This window comes from Branchiostoma lanceolatum, chromosome 12 (assembly GCF_035083965.1).
Source record: "Branchiostoma lanceolatum isolate klBraLanc5 chromosome 12, klBraLanc5.hap2, whole genome shotgun sequence".
Lineage (NCBI taxonomy): Eukaryota > Metazoa > Chordata > Leptocardii > Amphioxiformes > Branchiostomatidae > Branchiostoma > Branchiostoma lanceolatum.
Window position 1 is genome coordinate 10,120,378 of NC_089733.1, and position 17,869 is coordinate 10,138,246.

General features: G+C 37.0%; 1 protein-coding gene across 1 annotated transcript in view; it reads left to right on the forward strand.

The window, feature by feature from the left end:
• LOC136445737 (microtubule-associated protein 2-like) overlaps positions 1-17,869 on the forward strand; it is a 79,034-nt gene that overhangs the window by 54,065 nt on the left and 7,100 nt on the right. Inside the window, exons 11-21 of the mRNA XM_066443871.1 lie at positions 1,985-2,117; positions 3,751-3,840; positions 6,784-6,831; positions 7,557-7,685; positions 8,415-8,495; positions 9,360-9,490; positions 11,938-12,030; positions 13,393-13,485; positions 15,070-15,162; positions 15,467-15,559; positions 17,634-17,726. Of these exons, the coding sequence (XP_066299968.1) occupies positions 1,985-2,117; positions 3,751-3,840; positions 6,784-6,831; positions 7,557-7,685; positions 8,415-8,495; positions 9,360-9,490; positions 11,938-12,030; positions 13,393-13,485; positions 15,070-15,162; positions 15,467-15,559; positions 17,634-17,726 (1,077 nt within the window). The remainder of the gene's footprint in view (positions 1-1,984; positions 2,118-3,750; positions 3,841-6,783; positions 6,832-7,556; positions 7,686-8,414; positions 8,496-9,359; positions 9,491-11,937; positions 12,031-13,392; positions 13,486-15,069; positions 15,163-15,466; positions 15,560-17,633; positions 17,727-17,869) is intronic.

Below are 17,869 nucleotides of genomic sequence, written 5' to 3' on the forward strand. Positions count from 1 at the left end.
ATCCATACATGTCATGTAGGATTATCATCTGATTAGCTGAGTGGCTTCATGCCTGGTGGACTTGGGTATCTGAAATATGTCAGAACATAAATTATAATTTATATATTAAATATTGCTTTGTTTCCTGTAAATAGCACAAGATAGCACTCAGTGAACATGCCCGTAGCCAGGATTTTGTTTGGAGGGGGGTTCTTTTGTAAATGTTTCGGACAAGGGAACACCGAAGGCTGGAGCCTTCTTGGGGGGTCCGGGGGCATGCCCTTTGGAAAATTTTGAAAATTCAACCCTCTGCATTTCCTGCATTTTTGAGAGGATTTCAAAGAAAGAAATGGACACTGTCAAAAATAGTGCTGTCAAAGGAGGATGCATAAAATTTTTTTTCAAAAACTGTAACAGAATATAATGTAGAACTGTGATGTCAGATGAGAGAAGATCCCATTATTCCCTAACTTATCCTTTTTATTCCTTATTATATTGGAATAGACAATCATTTAGTTAAGTGTAATAGAGTTATACCGTAGACACTGTCAAAATTCTTGAAATTATTCTTTTTCTTTTAAAGTTAAGCCTTAGAATCCCATTGCTGTCGGCTCTTGTATATTACATTGTGCCACAAATCTGTTCACCACAACATCTAACTTAGCATGTAGGGGGTTAAAGTGTATATGTCGCTTCAATGCCCCATTTCACGGTTAAATCGAACGAAGCTACTATTATACGATTAACTAACCCGTTTACGAAACCTATAGACGGTTCACTTGTTAAAAACGAAATTTGAACTTTTAATGAGTGCAGTCCTCTTCCGCTGACGTCACGGGGTCACGTGACGGGTTTTGTGGAACGCTGGCCTGGCTTGACAAGACGAGCCTGACGCGGCGCGAAAGCCACACTTTGGGAGGCCGTTAAAACTTGATTTCTCCACCATCGGCTTTACAGTAAACTTCAAAGAACTATGTTGTATTTATACTTTTGATATTTATATTCTTTTTAACCATTCATTGAAGCGACATATACACTTTAAACTACAAGTAAATGTACATGCTATGAGCAGTTTTGCATGACAAACTGCATTCAGATAGTCTTGCCATTTCTGTAACTTAAATGCTTCACATCAGCCCAACCCCCTTCCATCCAAGTGAGCCAGTCCAATCCTGATTGCATGCCCTCCACAGTAAAGTTGATCTACAGCGCAGACAAGTTGACGACTTTACTTAATGGATGACACAGATGGAGTTAGGGACTCGTCCAATGCTGTTAGCTAGATTAAGTCTCCTCCGCGCTAGTAGTTGTACGTAATATATTTTAATGTATGTAAGATTTACTATTAATCAATATTAGCATTCAAAGGAGAAAGGAATTACTACGTGCTGTCTCCATTTCGGATTTATCCTCTGACAACATAAGTTAACGTTACAAGTTCATTTATCAGGTAAAGTACATATTTTAGGTAACTCTATTGGGAAATGGGTAGATTTACTGAGAAACGACAGATTGAAAAAATGATTTGGTAATGAATTTCTTGCTTATGGTGTCAGTGATCCTGTTTGTAACCAGTTGTCACCAGTTGTAGGCAATCCGTTGTCCGACCCGCCAACGCTCCCCGGGGTTCAATTTGCCTCTCCTTTTCAAACTTGCCTTCAAAATCATCAATTACCGGTCGACATCATCTGCGGCAACCTCCTGCCCTCCGTAGGGACATCTGATAACCTTTCTCATGCTATTATCTTATTTATTCCAAGATACATCCGTTTTTCTACAAGACAGCACCCAGTGTTGTGAGCCCCATGAATTATTAACACCCAGCGGTGGCCATCTTCCAAGCTAAGCTCTCTCTCTCTCTCGCACAGCTGTCTATGTGTGTACAAGTTCGATCAAGCATTTCACATCCTTGTCTCCCTATAGTCCATTTTGGTTAAGCCCAGTTTGTTTGCATAGGAAGCTGTTTTTGTAAAAAGACTGCTATTGTTGTGTCCCTCTCAATCAGGTTAAAGCAGCTACCCCTACGCCGGGCAAACAGAAGGCGGAGAAGAAAACACCTAAGTCAGCCCCACCAACAAGAGCTGCCCCTCCGAGACCCCGACCGTCTTCCGCTACGCCAACGGGCGCTAAGAGACCAGGTAAGGGATTCAAGCATTTGTGTCTCCCTAATAAATCAATGAAAAATCTAGCAGATTCATCACTATTTCTTAGCTGTAAGATGATATAAATTTTATGAAGAGCAAATGGTTTTAGAATTTTTCATTGATCTTAGCAAAAGGTCATGTATGGATAATGAATGGACGTGTGAGAATCATGTCATGTGGAAGCTAGATGTGAATTTGTCATGCTTCAGTCAGCGGAGTGGAAAATAGTGTCTTGTTCCTGTCAGATGGGAGTGAAATGATGCGTGAAACGTGTAATTTGCTGCAGAAATGATGTCCTCCTTTCCTCCTGTGTAATTAAATCAATTAGACCCCTCGAAAAGGGGGACAGTTAATTTTGGAATAAGTGAATTTGTAGGAAGAAAAATGGACTTATTTGAACATGTTAACTGATGACTTAGTATCACAGTTTGATATCGTATTTTGAACATTATTGTAAAATGTGCCTTTGATAAACATTATCCCATTCATGCAACAGTTGCTCCATGATCCCCTGCTAGCCATCTTACACGAATTTCCAACATTTTCAGCCCCTAAGAGTGCAATTCAATTATAATCATGACTGATATTGGAATTCTGTTGTACTGTACCAAATGCCCTTCATGCATATTACCTCCAGAACACCCCCATTCATAGCATAAAAGCATTCAAAGTCCCAAATCAAATGTCACTCTGAATGTTATTACATACGGTAGAAAGATAAATCAAATCATTTTTACCCTGTAGTGTGTTTTTGACAGCTATATATTTTACAGTTTTGTAACTATTTTATCAGCCTTTGCTTTTTTTCTAATGTACAGTAAACATATTTTTTTTTGACCACATGTAAGCTCCCCACTGTCGCGATGATGGTTTGAGCTTTATGCTAATTTCCTGTGACAAGAGGCTACCCGCTGGGATTTTCTCCCTTGCACATGGACTGTATAAAGACATCTCTTTTAATGACAAGTCAACAACTGCTGTGCATATTATCCTCCAAACCTCTTCTAGAAATACGTTTAAGATTGTTAGTGCCATTATTTTTGCAAACCGTAAGGAAATTATGTGATGATCTAAATGCACTCAGCACCCTATTGTGATGCATGCAAACATCTGTTGTGCATCTATTATTCCACTGTCACATCATCAGACACTAGGATTCATGATCTAAAATGTACCACAGAGGTTTACCATTATAGCATACTTTATTTTTAAAAAAGGAATGGCAAAAAAGAACACAATAGAATGTCCATTCCAGGCAATGTTGTAAAATCATCTGCTGCTACATTTTTGTTCTGTTACAGTAGTAAGACTTCTTCTCCGTGTCAAATCCTTCTTCTCTACAAGTTTTCTATAAACATTTAAGAAGATTATTATCATTTCCTATTTTGTTACCACATAACATCCACCTCTGTATCATTAACCATGTCTGTACATGTCATAAGCCCTTTTCCCAATATTTACCAAATCACATCAAGCTACCCTAAAACACTGTCAATATTTACTTACTTCCCCTTCATCCTTTGTCATAACCCTCCTGATGCGTTGTCTTTTCCAAGTGAGCCCTCGAGGAAGGATTCTGTCACTTTGTGCTGTCCTCTCCTTTTCTTCTTTGTCTGTGGTTTTGTAGCCGGTGTAGCTAAGACTCGAGATAGAACAAGGCCAGGAACGTACAACGCAGAGAGGGCTACCAGGCCAAAACAACTCAACAGATCTAGAGGTATATTTCAGTCTGTGGTGTAGAAACAAAACCAGTAATCTTTTTTTTTTTCTTTGACTTGCTTTTGTAAAAGTCAATAACCCCATCGACCAAGCTTTTCCTAACGACAAATGCACAGTATGTACCTTAGGCTTAGCTTAATCGTAATTAAATGCACAACTCAATATAAAGTCGTTAAGGGGCACAGGTGTGAACACAGGTGCGGACAAGCAAGTTTCTGTTGCACTGTAGAGAAAAAAGTTTTTAAAAGTTTTGTTGCTAGAAAAAACATGTGCTGATCATGTTGATATAAAACCAGATGCTTAATTGACCTGGAGTTTAAGTAGCTCTCAGTTTGGTGAATAGATGTGAGCACTTGTATCAGACATTTGGTAACAATACCTGTTCAAACTACAGTACTACCAACAGTAATTGTAACACTGCACAACTTTAGGAACACTGTTCAGCTTTAGGAATTGGCAAACATTCACGAAGATTGAGTGAGCTTTAGCTGTATTGTCCCAAACAGTGCTCTAAATGAGGACATTATTGGGAGCTGTTCTCCTAAAGAACATTTGTAAGATGGCAATGTGTGTTGCAATTTCCCTGTACTAATATGTGGAAAGGTCATGTTTCAAATAACCTTCTACAGAACACTTCTAAAGCCTCTCCTTCAAAATACCATATTCTGTACGTGGTAAAACTTGCCATCGTAATACATCAAGCAAATTCTACGTGAGCTAAGTTGTCTAGACAGCATTAGTCTGAAGTTGTATTGCTGGCAATTGAATACTCGTACTCTGTTCGCATTTGGAGTGAAAAACACCTACATGTATTACTATACACCATTTTAGTGAAAAATTGCAAAATTTGTCAGTATCAATGGGGCAGTTTGGATAAGGTACAACATACTTTTGCTGCTATCTCTAAAATTGTAATTGAGGTCGGGCGGATCCTCCTTTTCTGTATGCGGGCCACATCCGTATGAGACCTAATCAGACAGTGCACCTCCATCACAGGACAGAGCTAGACAGGGATCCAGTTAGAGTATCAAATTACCGAAGCTTTCTCCCTTATTTGGTGCTCATGAGGGAGAAAGCTAATTAAGTTAAAGCCTGCAAGCTGGACTGGTTGAAACAGGTTTTTAGCGGGATTTCATGCCAATCTGATGATACTATTAAGAAATTTCTCCATGGCCACCCTTAATGGATCTCATAGAGACCCATTTTTCTTCACGAAAAAGACATTTGTAAAATTGCAAAATGTTTTAAGATGATATTATGAAAGTTCTGTTGCTCAAATAACACCAACTTTGCAGTGAATGTTTCGATAAATATTATTGTGTGCTTAAATCTAAAACCAAACAAATATTGTGAATTTTCATATCTTTGCTTACTCTGGTTTTATATTCCATTTGTCTCCTAATTTTGATTTTTAATTCCGTATTAATACATACAAAGTTGAACTTGATGCATAAAGCCAACTTCAGTAGTGAGGTTGTTAGTAACACAAGATTTATTATCATACATATTCATGAAATGTCTATCTGCTAAACTGTACTACCTTTGGATGTCAGTTCAGCACTAAGGAGAAAGTCAACCTTTTTTGTTTGTTTCTTTGTTCTTTTTCCACATGATGCAATATAACAAATACAAAGTAATATTTCAACAACTCACAACCACTTTTTGAATCTAGTATTAAGTATATCATTTTAAAAAGTTCAACCAACTCTACTATATTCATAGTTTTCGTTATTTCATGGTATAAATGGTTATACTTTTTTCCTTGTATTATGTCTATTAAGCCATCTTGCGATGTCTTGTCATTTATTTTGGATCATGAAGAAGTGGTGCTATAATGAATAAATCTTGTGTAAAAAAAAAGTGTACTAAGAAGAAACTTCTAGAATGTCATTACGTATTCGTAACATATGGAAAATGTGCATAGCTAATCCTGGCACGGTGCCAGTTGGTTACCCCTAAAGTGTTAATGAACATCCTAGTGGTTATTAGCCTCACTAGTGACCCAGGAAAACGGTTGCTGCTCTGTTGGTCTTGGATGTGGGTCCAATCTGTCATGCAAATGAGAAGAAGACAATAGGGGTGGTCTGTCATTTCGGGCCTCCTAGCCTATACAGGCTAGGATAGGAGTCATTCTTACTGTGCTCTAATAATGGATTTAGTGAAAATCTAGCAAATTTTTTTTAATTCTATTTTCAATTCTTTCGTCATCCACTGACACAAATTCTTGCTCAATACTTGAAAAATGTCCTTATGTGAAATACTTTACCAAACATTTCAATAAGGAAAGTATTGAATGCACTATACATATTTATATATTTCAGCATGAGGAGTTTGAATTGTTTTCTTTATACTCTCTTTTTTGCAGTCTCCATAAAAATTCCTTTATAAGGATCAATGAAAATGCAAATGATACAGAATTATCCTATAGTATCGTTCATTCCTTTACCCAGAGTGTATTTAAATTTACCAATTATATAGCGCTCTGCTCAGGTGACTCTATTCCCATGTGAAATACAACAACCTTCATCATCTGCTAAGATATGCCATTGACCTTTGACATGACCTCTAAGTGCACTATGGGCAGATGTTAGTGATGATGATGACATGCCCCCAGAAGGCCACCCAATTTGTGTGATGCCATCTCTTGTCATCTGCCGCAGCATACGTTAACGTTGCTACGCTATAACTAGTCTCGGCATTTACACACCTCAGCAAACACGTCCTGAACTTCTCTTAGACTAAGTACAACATTGACAGAGCAGAAAAACGTCTCGCATTATACATACTGATTTCTTAGGAGGCTGTCTTGCTTATCGTTGTCCTGTAAGCACAATGGATCCACAGAGGAGTCCAGAGAAGAAATTCGGTGCTTCTGCACTTTTTTCCGTTACTGGACCGATGAATGATCTTTATAACCCGTCTACTTGGCCTTTCCTTAAAGCCGACAAGAAGAAGCCACCAGAGAAGCCTAAGCCCAAGTCGCCACGAAGTACGTTGTTGTCGTGTGCATATATGGTTGTGCGCTTTATGTGCGTCTGTGTTGTTGTAAAGTGTTGTGGTTGTGCAGTTGTGTGTGCCAGTGATGTTTCCGTGACTTGCATATTTGGTGCTGCTTGTTTTGTTTTCTGCGCATTTGAGGCTTTAGTGCATTTGCTCTTGAAGGGAACAGCCTTTCATTTACCAGTGGCATTTTGGACATAAGGCATATGTACATGTAAACCGCACCCAGCCAACAATCAGACTTGAAGCATGTCCACTATAATGTCACCCTCATTCGAGCTATTGGCTTTACGTTTATGCTTAATGTTTCGTTACATATTTTAAAAACTTGTAGCTCTTAAATGTTCCCGACTTTTGTAAACTTGCATGTCAAAGGTTCCTACCCATAATTAGAGTCCTTTTTGCCCTATTTTCATGGACGAAATCGTAAAGCCATTTTTCTTACCCGCATACTTGCTGCTGCAGATGAGGCGGAGCTCCTTTTGGTTGCCATGGCAACTTAACCTAATTAGCAGTTGCTTCGAATCCCAACCGTTGATCACTGTGTGCTGCGATGCTTTAGTGAGCGTGTCCAATTTTCCACATGTGTGCTTGCAGACGACATTATACCATTAGATGCTAACTGTTGGCTTTCTGTTCTTCCATTCCTCCCTACTTTGTATTCTCCATTGTTTGGTTACGCCCCATTATCTCGTGATTTGGGGAATTTCAAAGCTCCAAAGACCGATGACAAGACTGCAAAGCCGCCAGCGCCAAGGAAGCCAAAGGACGTAAAGGAAAAAGTTCAGAAGAAAGTCGCGGAAAAGAAACCTCCCACAGCCGCAAAGGCTGCTAAACCTCCTAGTAAGGAATTGTGCAATCTGGATTTTCTATTTTGGGTAAAAGCGGTTAAACTTGAGGTCCGACATGAGTTGGGCTACGGGTTTAAGGGGATCATCTTCAACTCCTCCAAGAACACGTAGGGTCATCTTTCCATTCTTCTTTGTGTCTTGCATAGAGTAAGAGAGTGCATGCTCATGGCTTTCATAGACTCTGAGTTGTTAGATGTGATGTTTTCTGCTTTTGCGGTCTTGTCCTGACAAAACGGTGTGTTTGTATGTACATGTATGGTTGCTGGAGGAACTAGACATTTGTATCCACTACTTCATAAACATCAATGTTGGGGGGGCTGAAAGAAATGGCAGTTGTGTCGCATTGTTGCAATTTTTCTTATCTGAATCAATATTAATGTAAGAAGCAAAATATGCAGGTAAGGATTCTCTTCTGATGTGATTATCATCATCAGTTTTTAATGGCTCTTGTGCCATTCATTGAATTAGTTATCATTTTCAGAATTAAGATGAAAATGTCATTCTTGGGCATTTTATTCTTGTAGACAAAATTAATAAGGGGACAAACATAACAATTGCTACATAAATGTTAACTAACATTTCCATCTACTAACTGTGATCTTTTTCTCTCTTATCCCTGATTCTTTCTGCTTTCTTTTCTTCCATCTGCAAACCAACTCTTTTATTTCAACCCTTGTGATATCCTGGTGGTTTTGGTTTGGTTCTTTTGACTATTTTAAAGCTGAGAAAAGGGCACCCAAACAAAAGCCCAAGAAGCCAGAGCCTCCTCAAAACGACAAAGTGGAGCCCAAGGAGAACAAAAGTAGGTCCTAGGAAGACGTTACTTACATGTAACAGCAATGGTTGCAAGATGCCTCCTTTTACAATCTAGCAATGCCCAGGCACTGTTTTGTGTGGGTTTTTTTCTCTCTTTGATACGTAGGAAAACCTCTGAGTACCTTACAGCAGTGACGTTGCATCTCATATTGAATGCAAAGTCTTTATCCTTTTTTTTCTTGCAAGATTTGACTGATGCAGCTCTAAGCATTTTATGATATATGATTAACAAAATAGAAGTTATGTCACTCTACTCTACTCTATAGAATATAGAAGCCTGCTTTCTGGTATTGCATCGGCCACAGATTATGGGATTGAGTATTTATAGTAATATTCTTCTATTTAGAAAATGGGTATCTGTACAGGTTATCCAGATCATCATTTGCTTGTTTTGAGGAATTGAGCACTGCATCGCTACCCCATAGATCTACATTGTAAATCCTGCTATAACAATTGTGTCATGCCTTACTGTAACTTTGTAGCTTCTGAAAAATAGTCAAAGCTTCAAACTATATTATATCTTAACAGTTGTAAGTTGTATTATGCCAAGGAGAATATGATTACAAAAAATATAGATCAACATGTAGTACATTGTATATTATGCTACATTATGTACTTGATTGTTACTTGCCATGTACCCTTATAAAAACAAAGATGTAGACTGTACAAACTTTTTTTGAAAAGTTGTCAGAGCACATGCGCCATTTTGGCAGTCTTCTATTGTCATAGAACATAAGATGTAAAATTGCAGTTAGCTTAAAGTCAGTAATTACAGACAATGTCCAACCGCTTGTTCAAGAGCAGGTTGAATGATCATCAAACTAATGATGTTGTTCTTTATTTTTGGTAGAAGAGGCACCGGGTACCCCCAACAGTCGTCCAAGTTCGACCCGGAGCAGTGGCTCAATGTCGGACTCAAAGAAGGTCAAGTCCAAGATCGGCTCAACTGCCAACATGCATCACAAGCCAGGGGGCGGTAATGTAAGTTACTTCAGTTTATTAAAACTTCTGTTATATTCTTACACAGTATTGTTACAATAACACTATAAACAGTTATGTCTTCTCACTCATAATGAACTTCAGTACAAAATTAAATACTAATTAAAAGGCTAATTTCAAACAAAGAATACCTTTTATGTTAACCAAAAGTACCTGTAGTTCAATAAGTTGCAAACCATTTTTTAATCTCATATCTCAGTGCTTGAAATCTTATATTTAGGTAGTTAATGACCTACATATTACATGTTATATTTCATAAAAGAACAGTCTGCCTGTAGTCTAGCAAACAAGGGTTATTAATTTGATATGCTGATAAGAGTAATAATAAATTTATACACAATTAAGGTCACTTGTGTTATTCTTATTGTTTTATTGCTCTTCTGGGAGTATTTATCTTTCTCTACTCAATGTCAGAGTCGATTTTTTTTATATTACTGATTTACTTTGTACAAATGGATAACATTGCAATATATTATAGATATCAGGGTCACTACATTCTTTTTAAAAGTATTTGAAAGCAACTTACAAGTCCTACTTAGTCATTAAACAAATCCTCTTTTTCAACCTAAATGTGCAAAAATGAATTTCAATTAAGATCTAGATTTACTGGTGCCTTACTTACAGGTACAGTGTGAAAGGTCTTTGTCTTTAAGTAAGATGGATAGATCAATCATGTTGTCAAGCAATATTCCAGCTAATTTGAAGCTTGGGTGATTATGCTGTGGGTAATTAGATCAGTGTCAAGCAGTGTGGCACCAGCCATTTTACACAACGCACTCCACACTTTGGGAAAATTACAAACGGGTAATGTTCCAAGACTTGTAGCTGAAGTCTGGCCATGCAGAAAGAATATTTCAGAAGACAGTGTCTTGTTTCTAGATGGCAAAGAAAAGCAGGGTCATAAATTTGTTCTTTTAGGGGATTTTCGCAAACTACAGCAATGTTTGTTAATCCACACTTTAGAAAAATTAAAAACGGGTAATGTTCCAAGACTTGTTGTGGTCAAGTCTGTCCATGCAGAAAGAATATTTCAGAAGATGGTGTCTTGTTCCTAGATGGGAAAGAAGCGCTGGACATAAATCAGTTTTTTAGGTGATTTTCAAAGAATACAGAAATGTTTTATTTTTTTTTTATTTTGCAGTTTTGATACACTGCATACTTCAGCCTTAATTGGCATTGTAGCCTTGAATTTAATTTATTATTACTTGGCTAAAGCAATATGATACCTAAATACATGTACCTACAAATGCAGTTTTAGGTCATATTTGATCATGGTAAGTCAACTTTAGTCCGAGTACAGTTTTCTATCAAGGTGAGTCAAGTTACTATGAATACTGTTTTAAAATTGATAAGTTTTTCATAAATACCTTGAAGTTCTTTTCGTATTTGTGCACTCACTTAATTCTCCTTTTTGTGCGCTCAGTTTGTGGAATCTTCAATTCATTGAACTCTACGTAGCTGTGCATCTATGAGAGAAGGGTTCAGAAGAAGTTTGAAGGTTGTGTAAACAGTAACAATCTTAGTGGTAATCAGGTAAAAAGGTTAAAGGTCAAGAGCTGAACAGACCTCTTCCATGACCTCTGTTCTATCAGGTGCCAATCTTCAGTGAAAAGAAAGATTACAGCACAGTGCAGTCCAAGTGTGGCTCAAAGGACAATTTAAAACACACTCCTGGAGGCGGTAATGTAAGTACAAGAACACCCAGGGTTAGAAATGACGCTTGCTGTTCTTGGTACTTAGCAGTGGAAGGAAAACAGTGTGTACAAATCTTTAGAAAAATAGTTGTGGTATATTCAACTCCCTTGAAGTATGTATTAGCTGTACTTTGAAGAGATGCAAACTTTTTTAGTTTTTAGACAACAGATAAAGGTGTAATTTAAGGAAAGAAGAATGAACTGGAGCCAATTTTTCGATCTTATTGACTACAGCTATCTGCTTAGTTACTCCACCTGTCATTCCTTGAAGGTACTGCATGCTAAAAATTGATTTTGTTACTGCCAAATCTTCACTAGCCATTGCATGATCTATTTTTGTGAACTCACCAATCTATCTAGCACTATAGCAGCAGTTAAAATCAACAGCACTTAACAGTCAAAACTTGTCAACTCTTAGAAGAAAGTACTCTTTGCATGTTAGTTTTAGCAAGGGTTTTAGTAACTCTTTTCACATCTGTACCTTCTTTGAAAAGTATACATCAAGTGCTCTTTTGATGAGAAAAAAATATGGGGACTGAAATCAAAATAGCTATTAGCTATTTTGTGGTATCATTCTTATCATGTGACTAATGAACCAAAGTTTCCTTTTTTGCAGAAAAAAAGATTATTGGACACAAAAGGACAAAGGTCTGAAGGAAGATTTTGATCATAGCAGGGAAGGTCGTACCATAGCTTAAAGCTATCTTAAATCAATATTTTATTCTTTTCTAACAGGTTGCGATCACCCATGTCAAGCAAGACTTAAGCAAAGTTACATCCCGATGTGGTTCTAAGGATAACATCAAGCACTCTCCAGGGGGAGGGAATGTAAGTGATGGAACAGCCTGTCCATCATGGCTGTGCTAAGAGTTTTTGTTTTTTTACTAACTTTGACAAGTAGGAGGAACTAAATTCACTTTAGAATAGGATGACAGTTAACGGTGAGACGGTGATATAGAAGACTCCTCGCTTTGATTTTTTCCATCAAAACAAGGGAGATGGATTAACACATTAACATTTGATGGTTTTGGGCCTAAGATTGACCATATCAATGTTGGGATATATTTTGGCCAACTATTGCTAATTATAACAGAAAACCCTATGCTTCTCAAGGACAAGAATATTTGAAAACACTTATAATACCTCACATGTGGGATTGGTATTTTTGTTACTTTAAAGAATTGGTGTAATAACATCAGATATATAAGCTATTAAGTGCCTCTTAAGTCCTGATGTATTCTGTTATTAATCCAGTTCTTGGACAATGAATATGACCAAAGGGTGTCATCACATTTTATCAAATCATAGTTCTTATGAATCATCATTAAAAGATCACCTATTTGAATTTAATATATCAGTAACCCTCATCACCTTTGAAGACATTTAAGGAAGGGTATGGCCCTTGAGGCATTGCCAAAAATCAGTTAAAAACATAATCAACCAAAGGTTATGCTTCATCAAAAATGAGAATAATGTTGGTTAAAGCCTTCACAAGTAAATGTGTCATAATGATGTTTCACCAATATGATGTATTACTAAAAATAAGTACTATGAACTGTTGAGCCAGAAACCTTAATTTGCTACAAGAACTGTCATGCAGGTGTGAAAACAATACCTTTTCTTGTAGGCATGTTTATGATTATGTATTTTTACATTTCTTGACATTCCTTCAGTCTTGGTATGAGTATGATACAACTCAGTGAGAAATCACCTCTCAAGATTGACCCATCCTAGCATGTTTGGTCATCTTTCCTCCTTGATGTGTACATGTATGTGTGTTCATGTTTAAAGGTTGTATGAGTATTCCTTGCCACTGAATAACTTTACATCATTAGAGGATTGGTGGTTGAAGAACAGCCTCTAATGTTACTGGCATGCCAAGTGCCAAAATGACTTTTAAACTACTTCTAAACAAAATACATTCTGTCTTGCATTTAAATTGTTGTAAGCCTGTTCTTCCATGTTACCATACATGTAATTGTGGCCGTCATTTTTAGCCTTGCAACTTTAACTTTAAGACAAAAATTCAAGACATTGCCTGACTTTGAAATGCTGTGTATGCTGCATGCTTGCTTGCAATTAAAGGCTTGCAGCATGCGTGCCAATGTGTGCCCCCATATTGCATGACCATCGTAACGTTCCATGCTTGCTGTCATATCATTTGCTTGCTTCATGCTTTTCATGCTGTAGGTTAAAATTGCCGAGGTTAAGCAGGACTACAGTCGAGTGTCCTCGCGCTGCGGCTCCAAGGACAACATGAAACACACGCCGGGTGGCGGCAATGTAAGTGCTTTAACGCATCGCAGCGGGCAAGTTCATGGTGCTTCTCGCTGTGCATTTCACAGATCTTTGCAGCTTACAATCGATCATGCACCCTATCTTTACTGTGGCATTGAGTGTCACACAACATTGAAAGATTTTCTTTTTCTATCCAGATTTTGTCTCGGATTTGTCAGATTTTTACTCTCACTGATAACAAATCACACAATGTCATAGTTTGGAGTCAGCACATTCCCAGAGTCCACCAGTGTCCATACACGAATGGATTGTTTTGCATTCAATTTGGCTGTTGAGGTGTTAAAAGTTGACTTCAATATTGTGTAAATTAGCTGTAATTCAGACTGTTCTCTTGGCTGTCAGCTAAATTCTAATAAAGATCTTTGACTTTTGACTTTTTGAAAGAGAGACGAAGAAGTTGATGATAGTACCACTGGGTCTGAAGTGTAGGAAACCACCATCATGTACAAAGTGATGTTCGTAAATTCAAAGTATGAAAGATTTGCCATCATCTAGACAAGTATGTATTCTAAAAGTAATACAAATAGCAAGGTTATTGTTTAAAGTAGAGCATTTTCAAAAGAATTATTTGTGAACAATCAAAGGAATTAAACTTTTTTAATCAAAATATTCTTCCTTTAGGTTTCGTGTATTCCTTTCCTCCCTTATTTAGCACTATTTGTTCTCTTCTCTATCATCTGTTCATTGACCATTCTGTATTAATATCTTCTTCCTTTCAAGCTTACCTCATCTGAAATACCTTACCAATATTTCAACAAGTTTAATGTTTGATTTCACCTTCACCAGGACACATGGTCAAATGATAACACCGAAAATGTTTTTATATTGATAGATGAACCAAATTTTTCTGGTCCCTTAAGACGTTAAGTTTTGGGGGACAGCCCTAAGTTCCCGACACCTCTATGTCCATATGCACCTTTGTTCCAACACCCCTACATTCGACACCCCTATTTTTTTTAAAGCAACCTATTAAGCAATATCAGGGCCCAAAATTCGGATTTTGAAAGTCAATTTATTTAGTCATTTGTATACATGATAAGTTCAAACAACACTATCACAATGTATAGCGACGTCCATGATGCAAAAATAATTATGACTTTGTTGTAATGTAAAAACTCGTCGCCTGGGTTTCTGTAGGCTCGTGAAACCAAGAGGATCATCGTATGGTTTTGATATGCTCAAAGTATGAAGTAATTACACAGATGTGCTAGACAATGTTAGTAAATGTCACTACAATAAAAATTTCAGCATTTTTTTATTTCCATTTTTTGTCCCTTATAATTGCTTTGGTTGCCTTTAAGGGATAGGGATATGGGGTACATACATGTAGGGGTGTAGGGAGGTAAGGGTGTAAAGTTTTGTTGGTTTTCTTTCATCGGACAGTCTGAAATGACTTGGTGAAAACCTAGTTGTTTATGTTTGTCATGTAATTGTTTGTTTGCACATCTAGCGAGTTAGATCCTAACCCCTTTCTGTCACTACAGAACATGTATTTCTGACGTGCCATAAACCCACCTCTGCACCCATGACCATGTTATTTCATGTAACCCCTTTACCCCCATGTATTAGGTAAAGATTGCAAGTGCAAAGGTTGATTTCACCAAAGTTGGATCCCGCTGTGGATCCAAAGACAACATAAAGCACACCCCCACTGGTGGAGACGTACGTTTAGATCTGCCCAACCTGCAACTTTTCTATCATCTTTATGCCACTTTTTATTTTCATTTTTTTTCTTGGTTTTCTCATCTTATGTTTTACGCTTTCCCATGATTTTGGTTCTCTTCCCTGTCAAGCTTTTCTGTGTGTTTGCGTGTGTGTGTTTTTTCTTATGAATTTGTAGTGCATGCAGCTGGAATCATTACAGAGTCATGTAGCCGCCTGAGAAACCATTGCTGCCATGTTTGTTGTAGGGTTAAGCATTTATGTTTTTTGTCCATTCACGTGGTCACCTTTACCCATGCATCAGGTTAAGATTGCGAGCGTAAAGGTCGATTACAGCAAAGTCGGGGCACGATGCGGATCGAAGGACAACATAAAGCACAGCCCGACAGGCGGAGATGTGAGTGCATCAAAACGTGAAGAAAAAAAAAGCATTCTGTGAAGTGCTCTGGCCAAGATATCTGCAATACAATGCAAAACATTTTCAATCTGAGATGATAGACTAAAACTAAAATAAAGCAGGTTTTAAAAGTATTTTGCATCTTGTAGGCATATTTCTGCTGAACTTGTATATTAATGTTTGAAAAATGTCTCCTCTCCCTAAAATGGTGTCAACCTTAAGATTACAGTCTACATTTTTCATTAACTTTGAGATATTAAAGCCGTAAACCTCGTTCCTTCAAATTTCCTTTTCCTTTCCCATGATAAAATCATGATTCAAACATGTTTCTTTATTTTTGAATCACAAGACTGTATGTGTTCATTCCAAAATTAGAGCAATATGCAATTATCATTTTGTTTGAAAAAATGTTGCCATCTGCATAGAGGTTGAAAAGTTTTTCTAGATTTATGATTCTACTTCATTTTTCTGTTCATCAGTTGTTGTACACCAGAAACGAACATCTCAAACACATTGAAATACAACGTCACGTTATTGTATTTCATATTCATCAGGACCATTTTGGCCAGATTGCTTTATAGTATAATTATACACTGCTGAAACATGCACAGCAAAACCGTATATGTGGAGAACGCAACATTCCTTTGACATTACTTAACAGCTGCATGGCTTTCAGAAAGCTGTACATGTATTCAGGGTTGGCTGTTAACATAATCATCCATGGAGTGAACATTAGTATCATTCACCACGCTTTCAATCCTTCAAATTTGGTTGTCAGTTATTGAAAGCTACTGTACTTTTCAGCTAACATTACGTTTGAATCATTAGAATGCTAAAAACAACTCAAAATTTATATTATAAAAATTACGGGGTAACATTTCACGAATCTTTAAAAGACAACTAATATGCAATGTGTATTTTTGTGTTGCTACAAACATAGTGTAGACTATTTGTAGAATTACTAGAAGTCAATGTATGTAGAATCCTTTCCATGGAAGGTTATGTTACTCTTTCATTTTCATCATGCTTTGTTGAGTGTTTTTACATTTTGTACATGTATATGACAGTAGATCTTGATGTGTATTAGCCACATGCTGTAGAAAACATGTATGTTTCACCTCGCTTCTAACCAGTTGTCTTCCCTAGTAATTTATCCATGACATATTATTTTTATTCATTGTTGCTGTTGTTGAATTGCCTTTTATTTGCGTTCAAAATGAGAAAAAAAATTGTACTACATCTTTATTTCCAAAAGCTAGCCAGTTGCAATAGGACCAACTTCATGGCACTTCCTACATGATAAAGTCATGTTAAATACACGGTATCTACCAGATGGTTTTAAAAACGGACTCTTCAGAGTGCTGGCAAGCATATCGTTTAACAGATGAATGCTGCCCTTGTTTGACATTTTTGTTTGGTTTTCAACATGCTTGGACATTGAGAAAAAAACGAAATGTTTTTCAGACAAGATAATGTAATATTACAATAAATGTCCATAAGATAGTAGATACAGTGAATACAGTAGATACAGTGAATTAAATCTTCGCAAACCTATATGATATAAATGTTCTTTTTTTTCCATTTTACAGCATTTTGTAAAAGCTAAGCCACATTTAGCATAGAAGTCAAGCTTAACATGTGAACCACTCAAGTTTTTTTTTTCTGTTCCATATACATCACAAACTTTTAATAGTAATGGCAATGTATGACAAAGTAAAACATCAAGGTCATTATTGGGCTGTCAGATCTATAACTGTCAAAACAGAAATATGTAGGCTGCCCCAATATTTCCCAAAGTGCTAAAAGTTTCAACTTCAGTTGAGGAAAATTCAATACTAAACAGAATTTCTTTCAGGTACCAGGACATGGTGTGATGGTATTACCAGACAGTTGGAACAATAACATCTGAGTATATTTTCACTCCTACAGGAAGTTAGATTTAGAATGACCACTGCTTCCCTTCAGTGGAGACTGCAACCAAAATGTACAAAGCTGACAACCCATGAGAATTGTACCTTTGGTTATACAGCTAATAGACTTTGCTGTTATTATTATTATTATGCCTTAAAACTAGGTGAGGATCAAGCACAAGAAGCTGGATTTCAGCAATGTGCAGTCTAAGTGTGGGTCCATGTCAAACATCAAGCACAAGGCTGGAGGAGGACAGGTGACCTTTAACCTTTGACATTCTTTTAGAATATTACCCTTACTGTGGTAGTCAAGAATATTGTTTTTGATAACAAAATGTGCAAGAAATATAAACTTACATTGATTGCATGTATTCAATTAAGTTTTGATATAGAACTTTTC